The sequence below is a fragment of the Myotis brandtii genome, unplaced genomic scaffold, assembly GCF_000412655.1.
Source record: "Myotis brandtii unplaced genomic scaffold, ASM41265v1 scaffold34, whole genome shotgun sequence".
Lineage (NCBI taxonomy): Eukaryota > Metazoa > Chordata > Mammalia > Chiroptera > Vespertilionidae > Myotis > Myotis brandtii.
The window spans coordinates 1926463-1941253 of record NW_005363098.1 but is presented as its reverse complement, the minus strand read 5'-3'; the positions used below and the strand labels follow the sequence as shown (position 1 = coordinate 1941253).

The 14791-nt window shown below is 38.0% G+C and overlaps 1 protein-coding gene across 1 annotated transcript in view; it reads right to left on the bottom strand.

Moving 5' to 3' along the window:
• DCLK2 (doublecortin-like kinase 2) overlaps window positions 1-14791 on the bottom strand; it is a 141318-nt gene that overhangs the window by 111801 nt on the left and 14726 nt on the right. The window contains exon 3 of the mRNA XM_014543855.1: window positions 7095-7429. Within this exon, the coding sequence (XP_014399341.1) occupies window positions 7095-7429 (335 nt within the window). The remainder of the gene's footprint in view (window positions 1-7094; window positions 7430-14791) is intronic.

Genomic DNA, 14791 nt, shown 5'->3' with positions numbered 1-14791 from the left:
GATAGAAATAGTTACAAAAAGTAGTAAAATGGAAAGACTGTGTATTTCTTTCTATATTTTCTAAACTTTCTGCAATGTCATAGTCTTTAATTTTTAAAAATTAAATCTTTGAAATAACTAAGTTATTTTTTGGTCAAGTATATAATCATTCCTTGACCTATTTTTTCATGTTTCAGATCCTACTCAAAGAATAATCTTACCACATTTAGATAACCCCCAGATAAAACTGCATCACTCTAAAGCAGTGGTTCTCAACCTTCTGGCCCTTTAAATACAGTTCCTCATGTTGTGACCCAACCATAAAATCATTTTCGTTGCTACTTCATAACTGTAATGTTGCTACTGTTATGAATCGTAATGTAAATATCTGATATGCAGGATGGTCTTAGGCGACCCCTGTGAAAGGGTCATCGACCGCCAAAGGGGTCGGGACCCACAGGTTGAGAACCGCTGCTCTAAAGCCCCCCAAAAATGTTTTTGAAATAAAATAATCTGATTAGTTATTTTTCCTGTCCCTCGTTATCACTGTGGTCGGGACCCACAGGTTGAGAACCGCTGCTCTAAAGCCCCCAAAAAATGTTTTTGAAATAAAATAATCCGATTAGTTATTTTTCCTGTCCCTCGTTATCACTGATGACCTTCACAAAGCCTGTCTACAGAGGGCTTAGAGCACAGCTGTGAAGAGTGGTGGTTGGGGAAAGGGGGGAGGCCTAGAATCACACTTCCTGGGTGTGAATCCAGCTCCCCCAGCAGTGTGATTTTGAACCGGTTACTTGATTTCTCTCTGTTTCAATTTCCCCAATGTAAAATAGGAATTAGAACACCTAGCTCTCAAGGTGATTGTGAGGATGAGTGGAGATGGGTAATAGAAATCATTATAAAAATGCCTAACATAGGAAGCTACTAGCTTTTTATCTATTAGCTAATTAGGCTGCTAGCTATTATTCTAAGCATTGTAAAATTCATATGTAACAAAATATATATTTTAATAATTATTATAACGACTGAAAAATACATTTATAACAAAAATGAAATGAATTTAACACAATCTTTAAGCTCCATATGTTACGCCAGCTTAGACACTAAAAGAATAAATAAGGAAACCAGAGTTCACAGTGATGTCATTTTTATCTCACCGACACCTTAAACATCTATTCTGCTAATTTTCAATTGCAGTAATTATAAACAGGATTTTTGTGTTTGCCTCCAATTTCCCATTAAAAGGGAAAATATATTATTAAAGGTTTGGGGAAACTGCTTATACAATGGATCCCAGAATGGCAAAACACAAACTTTACTTCAACAAAGTTCTTCCTTCTTTCTTCCCACTCTTTGAAAAGAGGTAGGTGTTCATTAAATTAAAAACAAAGATTAAGCCTCCCCCGACCTTTTCTGCTTGGATCAGGGATCAAAGAACAAATTGAACGTTTTCTGCCTTTCTTTTACCTGGACTTCCTGCTAAAATGGGGGGAAAAAATCCCACTATAGTTCCTCTGTAGTCCGTTGATTCTTGATTGAGATAATTTTCCATTACTTGAGATAGATCAGGGTGAACCACGCTTCAGAGGTATGAAGGTATCTAGTCAGACAAAACACAGTTGTCTGAATTTCTACTATCCAAAAACATAAAATAAATCCATGCTTTGGGAGCAAAATGAGGACTAAAAATCAAACTCTGTCCTCATCTATGTCAAGGAAATATTATATCGGGATTAAAGGAACTGTAGAAAATATTTATAAATAGATCTCAACCATTTGATTTCTATGTAGCAATTTTTGAGAAGAGATTGCTTTAAATAAGAATGGTTGGGTCATTACAAAGAAATGAACCTTTACTAGAAACTGATGCCAGAAAAGTTAGTCAGGTACAAAATAAATATATTTATACCATGCTACCCATGAAACAAACTTTTTGAAGAGTGAGGACGGAAACCTTCATAGACCGTAAGATGACTGGTAAGATGGAGGCACTCCATGATCCCCAAGGAGAACCCGCTGCACGTGGGCATCCGAAGGCTGGCAGTGGTCCCAAAGTCTGGAAGTGTTTTACCCCCAAAGCATCAACTGCTAGCAATTTCTGAGTCTGTTTTGCCTCTGCCCATGACAAGAATCAACTTGTTCCAAAATTCCACTAAATATGTTTCTTTTATGTTAAAACTCTGCTGTTTCTGGGAAAGCTAAAAGTTAGAATTTTTTACACATGTGGACAAAAGCTATATTTGGACCTTTCAGTCCCTTAACAGAATAAAGACATTTTTAAAAAGAACTCCCCTGCTGCAGTTTATTATAAGAAACTCACCCTGACTTTTGAAATTTAAAAAAGTAAACCTTGTTGTCCTACATAATGTCTTTAATGTAAAAGTTCAAGGTTCCATTTGTAAAAAGAAAACAAAAGTAAAGCATTTAATCTAAATTAATTGCAAGTTTAAAAAGTTATTGAAGAGAATAGTCATGACTTCTATTTATAGATCCTTTTTTCTAGTCACCCCATATATAAATGCATAGGTTGTGTATTTCTTTAAAAATTGATGCTCATCACATCACTTTAAGTATTAAATATTTAAAACTCCATAAAATCATCATTTCTTAGACTTTCTTTAAATACATGTAAAACCGTCTTTAATTGCCTGTGAAGCTGTACTCCCCAACGACATGTCAGCCCTACACAACAAAGACAAATAAATGGAAATCCAGGATAACAAAGACCATAAACCATGGCATTCCAACACACCTACCTCAATGAGATAAAAAGTGCACAGACAGGCTATGGGGAAATCTGTAAGTACTGAAATAAAGTTTAGCATGTGGCCTCGTTGATAAAGTTAACAATCAAACAAGTGTCATCTCTTTTTGAATCACTTCACTTACTTTACAACTGGTTTTCTGAATCTCAGCACCATTTACATTTTGGACCCCTGAGAATTATGTTGTGTCTGTTGTCTGTCTGTCCTGTGTACTGAAGGATACTGTAGATAGCAGTATCCTGGCCTCTACCCACTATATGCCAGTAGAATCCTCATCCCCAGTTGTGGCATCTAAACCTGACTCCAAACTCCACTAACTGTCCCATAGAGCACAAACATACCCAGTTGAGAGCCACTGCTCTACACGAAAGCAAACCCAAGAGTTAAAATGGATAAATCCTAACATTTGATTTTATTTGAAGTGATTTTACAAGAGACACAGAATACGTGAGTTAGTTGTACTAACCACGTCAGGCCTTGTAAATTGAGTCAATACCACTAGGAAGACGTGACTATCCATTTTGACAGAAAAGACTCAAGGGACATTGTGTTACCAGCATAAATGCTACTAGCACATGCCACACCATTCATTGCCCCTTCAATCGGGAAAGCTTTTAAACCCATAAAAAAGATAACCAGGGCCCCTTAAAACTCTAACATGGGTATCAGGAATGGAATCGGTGACTGCATAATGAACTGCCTAGAAACTGTTTATCTCTGCTTGTGTCGAAGATCAGATTAATTTAAGATGAAAACGACCAATCTGAGTAGGAAAGAACATAAAAAGTTGAGGTAAATGGCCTAAAATTTTGTGCAGGAACAACTCATTAGCAGATCCTACTTCTTTTCTCATTCCTCTCTCTTCACCTAAGCAAAGCTGTCCTTTCCTTGAGAATTTTCAGAAAGCAGATAGTTTTACATGCCCCCTAAAAAAAAATCAATTTGTAAAGTAAAATCCGAACAAACAATGCCCATTTAAAGATATGCATTCATCTTAAGCATAAGACAAGTTTCTTATGCTACTTCAAAGCAAGATTTAATGTCTTCTTTATAACATATCAACCACACAACAGACATGAAGTTTTAAATAGCAAGTCTATCTAGAGAACAGATGTTGAATCAATGCCAAGAAGACTATAGCTTCGAAGGATACCTGGCACTCCGAAAATACAGTATCCAAAACTGTGCCTATGAAAACCAAAATCTTATTGTTCCAAAGAAATCTTATTTGAAACTTTAAAAATATCTCTTCTCTTTGTACATGGGAAATCATGTTTAGACCTAAACAGTGACAAAAGTGATGCTTGTAACATTTTATAGCCACATGCCAAAATTTCAAGGATTAACTCACAATGTTTTAATTTCCACAATCTGATTGAAATCGGTCTTTGTTTTCTTTCTCAGTGCTTGAGTTTTTGCTTTTAAACAGACATGAGGAAGAAGTAGTAGAAATCACAACAGCAAGTACTAGGTTTCTGATGGCAACTATGATTGTGTTTCCTTCTGAATTAGCTTTTTTAAAAAATTTTTCCTCTACTTTTCTTTCTTAACACAAAATTGAAACCATACTACCGAGTTTATTTCTTGCCTTTTTCACTTAACATTTCCCCATGTCTTAAATTGACCCCCACACAATTTTTAAAGGCCACTCCTATGAATGCTATGGTAATATTATTTAACTGTTTTCTATTTTAGGGATTTTAAATTGTCTTCAATCTTTTGATCTTATTGCTGGGATGAATTCTCATGCATAATTATGTTGGCATCTCAGGTTATTTAGGATAAGCTAAATTATTAGTTCAAATGGAAAGGACATTTGTATAGTACAAAACAAACTGCTTTCCATAAAGATTATGAAATTTACACTTCCATCATTCATTGAGAATGCCAATTAACTGCATATCGAAATATAATGGACATTTTCTTTTTCAAAAACATGTCAACTTTAAATATAAAAAAAATCATATTGTTTTCATGCATATTTATTTAGTGAGACTGTGCTTTCTTATACTTAGTATTTATAATTCTACCTTTTCAAATTGTCTGTTTGGTGTTTGATTCATTTTGCCATTGCAGTGTTAAGGTTTTCTTCATATTAAACTATTATGATTTAACATAAAAGTATATAACCCTTGCTTATAACATCTAGAAAGTTTTGATTTTTATGTTGTCTAACCAACCTTTTCCTTTGTGATCTTCCCACTACGTGTATGCTTAGAAAATCCTTTCCCATGTCACCATAACTATTGGCATCTTTTCCTTTAGTTCTTTGGTTTCATTTTGACATCAATATTTTTAAAACACCTGGAATTTATTTTTGGTATAGTATGAGAATGGTGATTTAATATCTGGTAGCATGAGAGCCCATTAATCATTATTTCCAAAATTTTCCTGCCTATTTTTCCAGATTAACTTTTAAAATCATTTTGTCATGTGTCCCTCCCCCTGCTTCCCGCAAAATCACTTAGATTCTTATTGAAATTGCAATTAAACTATAAATAAAAATCAGGAAGAATGTATAGAAGAATGTTGAATACTGCTGCTATCAGGCATCCTTACCTGATTATCATAGAAATACTTCCAGTATCTCATTTGTATACCAATTACACAGACCTTTTGTTTCAGAGAGGATTTTTTAGTCTGTTAGGGAATTTTCCATTTTTATTACTAAATCCCTAATTGAACTTAGATTTTGTATTCTATCAAGTGCTTTTGTGATATCTTTTTTTGGGATTATGTGTGCAATAACTTTATCTTCTAGATCCCATGTATTAACAGGTTTCTTAACAATAAGCCATCCTTTCATTCCTGTCATAAACCCTATTCATAGCAGTGTATTATTCTTTAATATGTTGATGATTTGGGATTGCTTGTGCTTTAGTCAACATTTTTCCATATAAATATTTCTAGTCTGGAGTCTTTTTGAAGATAATTTTTTTTAGATAACTATTAAAATTTCAATGGTTACTATTTCAATTAGACATTCAACTTCTTTATTTCACTTAAAATTTCCCTAAAAACATTCATTTGGAGATTTCCAAATAAGTTTCAATTTTTAAAATCTCATCTGCATGTACTGTTTATATGCCACTTAGGTTTTCTAATTTGGCATACTTACGATTTTCTTTTCTTTTGTTAGGCATCTTAAATATATGTCTCTATAGTTCGTATTTCCCCTGTGTCCACCAAGAATTAGCTATTTGACTTATCAAATCTCCCTTTTTCCTTTTGGTCACTTACTTGCAGAATAAATCAACTTGTAAAGTGGCTATTCCCAGTCATCTGAACCTGTTTTGGGGCAGGCTGCCTTTTAATCATTAATTTAATTAATTAGAGAAGTCATAACTTCATTAAACTCTACTGGAATTTTTAGAACCTATTTTTAAAATTTTGTTAATGATCCAGGAAGCAACGTAGTAACTAGATCTGGTCTTAGAAAACTATTTTTTTTCCCCTGCCAGAAGACACTGCTCCAGTGTTTAGTATTATTCATTTTCAGCACTACATGAGCCAAACACTTCAAAATAAATTCTTTTCAAGAGAAGAAACAAAATGAAATGAAGAAACAAAGTGAATACTGGAAACTATGTTTATACAATGTAAATATAAACAATTTAACCTTATTGAAACTAGAGAAAATACACTTCAGAAACCACATGTTTCTTTTTAGGAATGATAATCTGATTGTGGCAAAACTCAGTATTTGTGTAACTGCTATTCATGCGTACTTGCAATTTGCCCAATTTTTTTTTAGCCCATTAGAGTTCCTGGTATATTGTTACCATAATTTGGCATGCATTTCCCTGTGTAATTTATGTATTTTTTTTTCAGAAATGCTGATTAATTACCTCCATTCTTCCCTATGAAATTCATATGGACATTCTCATGAAAATATTTTCCTTTAAATGCATTTTCCATATTATACATGAGTGGAGAGGAGAGGCTTTGCTAAAAAAAAAATGTTAAATATCTTTAATTTTTACTTCTGTGGCTTCCCCAAGCCCATAATGACTCTACTAGTCATTAGGTGTTCTTATTCTTAAGTAGAGAACATCCCACTTAATGTAGGAAGCCTCTTCAACGTACACTTTTCCCTCACAAGTTTACATTTCCCTTCCAATGACCATAAGACGTATAGATTTCTCTCTATATAATTTTGAGACATTTGTGTAAAAGAGACAGGTGGGCCGCTTACAACTTTTATGATAAAGGCTAATTCATACACACACACACACACACAACTAAAATATCTAGCAGATACAAAGCTCATATTGTCACACATGTAACTGCCACGGTACAAGGAGAATTTAAAAGTAAGATGGGGAGCGGGGGGGCTAAGAATCACCATACCTGCTTTCCGTCCAGGGTGCAGAGCCTCTTGACCACTCCTGAGTCTAGTTTAATGGCTTCGGTGATATCGGTTAAGACTTGTTCAAAGGAATGAGCGGTCTTCTTATTCAGAAGAATCCGCACGGCTTTTCTAGGCTTCACTCCGCTTCGAATCACAGTCACTAGCTTGGGTTTGATGAAATCTTTACTTTCCTTCACTTCACTTTTCACCGAGGTGGGAGCAGCCAAGGCTCGGGCGGTCCCACCCTTGATGTTCACAGACCAGTTCGGATTAATGTTTTTGGTGTAATCAACTTTACGAAATGGTTCGTTCGATGCACACACGTAACTCTCACCTAAAAAGCAAACATCGGTTTTATTAGCATGATGTCCCCACCATGGAAGAACAAATGCTGGACACCCACTGAACGAACCCCTAAACTGAGCAGGTTCACTGAAAGGATCCATGCCCTTCTCTGGGACTCTCCCCACCCTCCCTTTGTTATTAATAGCATCTAGGTTGGTATTGGGGACAACATGCATCACAAAGTGAAAATCACTGGACAAAGAAACAAGAAAGATCAGGGTTTTGTTCTGATCCAAAGTGTCTTCCCGGAAAATTTCTCTGCAATCTGGGTCTCAATATCATTGTCTGTAACATGAAGTTGTTGCCACAGATGAATTCTAAAGTATCCTTAGTTCCAAAGTCTATTAACTAATTTAATTTTTAAAGAATTTCATCTGGAAGAAATAATTATATCACAAAGTAATATAGTCATATAAATAAAACTATTTTCTTCCTTCTTCCAATTATAGATTTCAGTCATAATCAAAGAATGATCACACAACTTCACATAACTGACTAAATTATATTCAGTTACAGGATCATTTACTCAATTAATGAAGCACCACAAAAAGCAAGAAAAGTTTTGAAAGCTCAAAGAAGCATACCTCAGCATTTTTTCCTTAATTAAAGAATGTAGATTTAAAAATAATTAGTTTAAATAGATATCCCTTTCTATATCTATTTAAATGGGAAAGATATTAAGTAGTTAAAATGATGTGTTCATCACACAAAGTCTTCTGCTCAATTTTTATTAAGAAAAACATAAAAACTATACTATGTCAATTGATTTACTGAGTAAATGTTCATTAAAGTTGCAAAATTATATGTTTTTTTTTAAATGTGTTTTATTGATTTTTTACAGAGAGGAAGAGAGAGGGATAGAGAGTTAGAAACATCGATGAGAGAGAAACAGATCAGCTGCCTCCTGCACACCTGCTACTGGGGATGTGCCCGCAACCAAGGTACATGCCCTTGACTGGAATCGAACCTGGGACCTTTCAGTCTGCAGGCTGAAGCTCTATCCACTGAGCCAAACCGGTTAGGGCCCAAAATTATATGTTGAAAAATAATATATTTTGATTGAACAAGCATAATTATATGTTTAAAAATAATTTTTCTTTTGGGAGATTCAGAAGCCACCAATTATTTTAATCTTAACTTTTTGGCATAAAATAAAAGGGTTACAATCTAAGAATTTCTCTAAGATATCTTCTAACTCAAAAAGAAGCCATTATTTTTTCACCCATTCTGTATAGTCTCATTCTTGATATTATAATGATAGAATACAACCCTTAAATTCTGTGAATGCTTAAAACAAAAATAACCAAAATACTGAAGGAGAAGTCCTGAAGAAAACCTATTAATATAAATATATTAATATAAATATATTTAATTATTATCAGGATGCTGTTTACTGGAGAACTTAAAGACTTCCAAAGGCACATGAACAATTCAGTAACAGATCAGACATATAAGAGGGCCTAAAAAGAGGAGGTATAATTGGGTCCCTGTCCAAGAAATCTGGGGGATGGGTCATAGGCTTTAATGCTGCATCCACAACAGTAGTTTGAAGTCCAGCCCAACCATCACCATTTAAAGATTTTCATCTCTGTAGGTTTATCTAAATCATTGTTCATAGTGTAATCATCTGGGAAAGTGTCACATAATTTCAAAATAGGTATGAATTTAATAAAATAGAACCATATAGCATATGCATGATTAATAAGCAAAAATAAACAATTATGATTTTGCTTTAACTTTATAGAGGAAGCAACTCTCACACTGAAAAGCTCTTACTAATTTTACCTATGATAAAAATTAAATTGTATGTTCTGATCCAAAATACTACAATAAAAAAGAGGAACCTCAGCAAGAAAAGGTGATTTTCTTTTTTTAAGATCAGAGAGAAGTCAGCTGGAGAAAAGCCTTTCCCAATAGAAAGAGAAAAAGACACTGGGAAAAAGAAACAAGAAATATTTAATATGTCAAATTTTCTTGATCAATGTAGTCCCTGCACAGTCGACATATTAACCAGGAGAGCTGCCTTTTAAATTTTTCCGTATTTTGCCTCTTTACATGGGTGCCGAATATCAAAATGAAAATAGGCAAAGGAAGCCTGTCTTTTAATTTGTTTTTGTGTGGTTACAGATAAATTTTCATTCTCTCCTCCTCTCCCTTCCTTCATGTTTCTATTTAAAACTCCTAGATCAGTTCCATAATAACTATGTATAGTTTTGAACCAAGGCTGGCCAGTGCCTGCTAGAGAGAGCCTTACCCCTTCTCCACATCCACAGGATAAATAATAATTCATAGGGTACTCTTCTGTTAAGCCTAGACTGACCTTCACAATATGCACTGAATACCTACTATGCACCAGCTCGTGTGTTGGTGCTGACATGATATCAAAGCTACTTTGGCATCCTTGGCACTCAACATTTCAACATGGCTGTTCAGGACATGGTTTTGAGGTTAGTTTTGTGTTTCTTTATACTGGGCACATAAAACCCTACACAGTATAGATATCATACCTTGATAACAATACCACCACAATACCCAGGCCAGCTTCCCTTGTCATGTCCCCACCCAGACCAAAAAACAATCTGATTGTAATCTTGTCACTTACATAGATTTGCCTACAGCGAGAGCTTTGCCTATGTGCTGACAAAAGAATTTAAGCTCTTGGTTCCTTGGGCAGTTTCACAATAAATTACTATTCTGTTAGATACTAGACACCTACAAGATTGATTAGAAGCAATGGGCCTCGCCCCAACCAGATTCATGCTACTGTGTGGAGTCTTGTTTAAGATTTGTTACTCCCCTGCCAGCTAGCTTACCACTGCTCTCCTCCTCCCCATCCGGGGGAGCAACTTCACTTCCTACTCAAACTAGTCAGCTAGAAACTTAGGGGCCAGCCTTCTTTCTTTTGGTTCCCTACATACATCTTGACATTGAGTTCTGTCCACTCTGTTCTTTAAATATTTCTGAAAATGCCCTCCTATCTGCCTCCATCACCACCTACTTCCCACCGGGATCAGTGTAAGCATCTTATTTCTGCTCATGTCCAGGAAACATTACAAGTTTTCCAAATGGAGGTACATTTTATGCTACTAATACAGCTGAAAAAGTGTATCCTGAAATCTCGATATACTGATGAAATACATCATGAGAGAACTTAACTCTTCCCAATGCAATATATGGTAATACTGCACTTGCCAAAGCAAGGAAAGGATAAAATCTCATTAAAAACTAGTTAAACTAGGATATAAATGTGTAGATACATACACACACACACACACACACATATATATACATATACATATATACACATATATACATATATATACTAGAGGCCCGGTGCACAAAAATTTGTGCACTCGGGGGTAGGGGGTCTCTCAGCCCGGCCTGTGCCCTCTTGCAGTCTGGGACCCCTCGTGGATGCCCACTTGCTGGCTTAGGCCTGCTCCCCGGGGGATTGGGCCTAAGCTGGCAATCAGACATCCCGCTGGCAGCCCGGCAGCCCTCGGGGGATGTCCACTTGCCAGTAGGCAGCAGACCTAACCTGCAGTCAGACATCCTTAGCACTGCTGAGGAGGCAGGAGAGGCTCCCACCACCACCGCTGTACTGGCAGCCATCAGCCTGGCTTGTGGCTGAGCAGAGCTCCCCCCTGTAGGAGTGCACTGACCACCAGAGGGCAGCTCCTGCATTGAGCGTCTGCCCCCTGGTGGTCAGTGTGTGTGTCATAGTGACCAGTCATTCCCAGTCTTTCTGCTGTTAGGGTCAGTTTGCATATTACCCTTTTACTATATAGGATAGAGGCCTGGTGCACGGGTGGGGGCCGGCGGGTTTGCCCTGAAAGGTGTCCCGGATCAGGGTGGGGGTCCCGCTTGGGTGCCTGGCCAGCCTGGGTGAGGAACTGATGGCTGTTTGCAGCTGGTCACACCCCCTTCAGGGTGGGGGTCCCCACTGGGGTGCCTGGCCAGCCTGGATGAAGGGATGATGGCTGTTTGCAGCTGGTCACACCCCCTTCAGGGTGGGGGTCCCCACTGGGGTGCCTGGCCAGCCTGGATGAGGGGATGATGGCTGTTTGCAGCTGGTCACACACCCTTCAGGGTGGGGGTCCCCACTGGGGTGCCTGGCCAGCCTGGATGAGGGGATGATGGCTGTTTGCAGCTGCTCACACACCCTTCAGGGTGGGGGTCCCCACTGGGGTGCCTGGCCAGCCTGGATGAGGGGATGATGGCTGTTTGCAGCTGCTCACACACCCTTCAGGGTGGGGGTCCCCACTGGGGTGCCTGGCCAGCCTGGATGAGGGGATGATGGCTGTTTGCAGCTGCTCACACACCCTTCAGGGTGGGGGTCCCCACTGGGGTGCCTGGCCAGCCTGGATGAGGGGATGATGGCTGTTTGCAGCTGCTCACACACCCTTCAGGGTGGGGGTCCCCACTGGGGTGCCTGGCCAGCCTGGATGAGGGGATGATGGCTGTTTGCAGCTGCTCACACACCCTTCAGGGTGGGGGTCCCCACTGGGGTGCCTGGCCAGCCTGGATGAGGGGATGATGGCTGTTTGCAGCTGCTCACACACCCTTCAGGGTGGGGGTCCCCACTGGGGTGCCTGGCCAGCCTGGATGAGGGGATGATGGCTGTTTGCAGCTGCTCACACACCCTTCAGGGTGGGGGTCCCCACTGGGGTGCCTGGCCAGCCTGGATGAGGGGATGATGGCTGTTTGCAGCTGCTCACACACCCTTTCAGATGTTTATAATGATCCGGCCCTCTAGCAACTTCAGCGCGAAATTATAGCTAATTTGCCTACAAACGTCAGGTGGTCATAATAATCTGGCCACTCAGTGTGTGTGTGTGTGTGTATCATATATGGATATAAAGAAAATTAAGCAGTCCAGAACTGATCTAACATTCATAGCTAGACTCAATGTGATTTCAAGCTGGTCTGACGCTCACAACCAGACCTATGTTCTCCCATGGGATCTAATCTCACAGAATAGCTATCTCAAACAAAGTCACTCTGAGACTATGATAAAGTGACACAAAAACTAGGCCATTGTGCAATCCACACAATACCAAATATCCCCCTCTCACACTCAATGAATGACTACAACTTCTTTATCAATTACAGCTTTTTCCTCAATCTAGTTTGCTCTCCCTGTAAGATTTAATGAGATACCCAATTATAGAAATGCCATTCCTTTTGACAGCACTCACTACAGAATGAGTCCCTGCTTCCTTAGATCCTCCCTGAAAGTATCCAACTGAAGCCCCAATTCTAAGACAGATCCAACACTCTTCCCGAGTCACCCCATAATGTCACCTTATGCCCGTGCATCCTTGATGCAGTGACTAATAAACCCAACCATAGTTGTGTTCTTGGTGGTCCTTGGCTGAAGAGAATTGAGATACACTCTCTTTGATACCAGTTCTTTGACCATAAGATGCTAAGAGGAAACCATTTTGAAAATTATGACATATGAATGCTATATACAAATAGGATTTGCTTTCTGTACAGAAAGAGGATGGAGAGAAGCATAAATAGGTTATACCACTTAATTGTTTTCAAGCATGGTATAAAACAAAGTCTTTCAATTTCCTTTTAAGTGTCTCTCCAGAGGCATGGTTATGGCTTTTTCCCATTGACATTTGTTCAAAGAATTTTTTATGACTTTATGTTTAGAAGGTTGACAAACTAAGTGTCCACAACTGTGTAATACAACCTGGGTATTTCTTAACCATTAATTTTTATCCTTAAACAAATTAATTGCCTCCTATTTAAGAGGCAAAAGGCTGTTAAAACCTAGGAACTTGCAAATTTCTTGTTCTCTGAAAACCTTCTTCCCTACAAATATATTTCAGTCTGTGCCAATTTTTCCACCTCCTCTCCCTTTTTAGTGATAAGGATACCCTCCTCCTAGTCATCGTTAAGTCCCTCTATGAGGACTTGGGTCCTTCCCTCTCCTCATACTGAGATTTCAAGGGCATTCTTCTTCTCTCCTCCATTAAACTAGACAGTCCTCTCTACAATATTATACACAGTGTCTCTCACACACAGATCCTCCCCTCTCTTCATTCCTCATCTCACTCAACCTAATGGGTTTTTGGCTTCCATTCACTGCCAAGGTAAAAATACACTCCTCATTGGAAACATAAATGACCCTAAATAGCCAAAGTACTCTTAAGAAAGAGGAACAATGTCGGAGGTATACATACTATCTGATATCAAACTATATTGCAAGGCTGTACTAATCAAAACAGCATGGCACTGGCATAAAAACAGACACACAGAACAATGGAACCAAATAAACAGCTCAGAAATAAACACAAGCCTATATGGTCAATTAATCTATAACAAAGGAAATGAAGTAAAAACAGTCTCTTCAATAAATGGTGCTGGGAAAACTGGACAGATACATGCAAAAAAAAATGAAGCTAGACCACTTCCTTTTACCATATACAAGGATAAACTCAAAATGGGTTAAAGATTTAAATGCAAGATCTGAAACCATAAAACTCCTAGAAGAAGAAAAAAATAGACCCTAAAGTATTTGACATTGCTCTTAGTAATATTTTTGGATATGTCTTCTTGGGCAAGGGAAACAAAAGAAAAAAGTAATCAAATTAGACGACATCAAACTAAAAAGTTTCTGCACAGCAAAGGAAATCAACAAAATAAAAAGGCAACTTACTGAATGGGAGAAGATACCTGCTTATGATATATCTCATATGGGGTTAATAACAAAATATATAAAGAATCATACAACTTAACAGCAAAAACCCCCAAACAATCCAATTTTAAAATGCACAGAGGATCTCAATAGACATTTCTCCAAAGAGGACATACAGATGGCCAATAGACATATGAAAAGATGCTCAACATAACAAATCAGAGAAATGCAAATTAAAACTACAGTGATATATCACCTCACGCCTGTCAGAATGGCAGGTCACTCTGACCCCCACAAATAAATCAACAAACAAGTGTTGGTGAGGATGTGGAGAAAACGGAACCCTTGGGCACGGTTGGTGGGACTGCAAATTGGTGCAGCCACTGTGGAAAATAGTATGTAGGTTCCTAAAAATAATTAAAAATAGAACTACCATATGATTCAGATAAATACACTTCTGTGTATTTATCTGAAGAAATCTGAAACACTAATTCAAGAAGATATATGCATCCCTATGTTCATTATAGCATTATTTCAAATAGCCAAGATATGGAAGCAACCTAAGTGATCATTGATAGATGATTGCATTAACAAATCTCTCTCTCTCTCTCTCTCTCTCTCTCTCTCTCTCTCACACACACACACACACACACACACACACACACACACACGTATTACTTGGCCATAAAAGGAATGAAA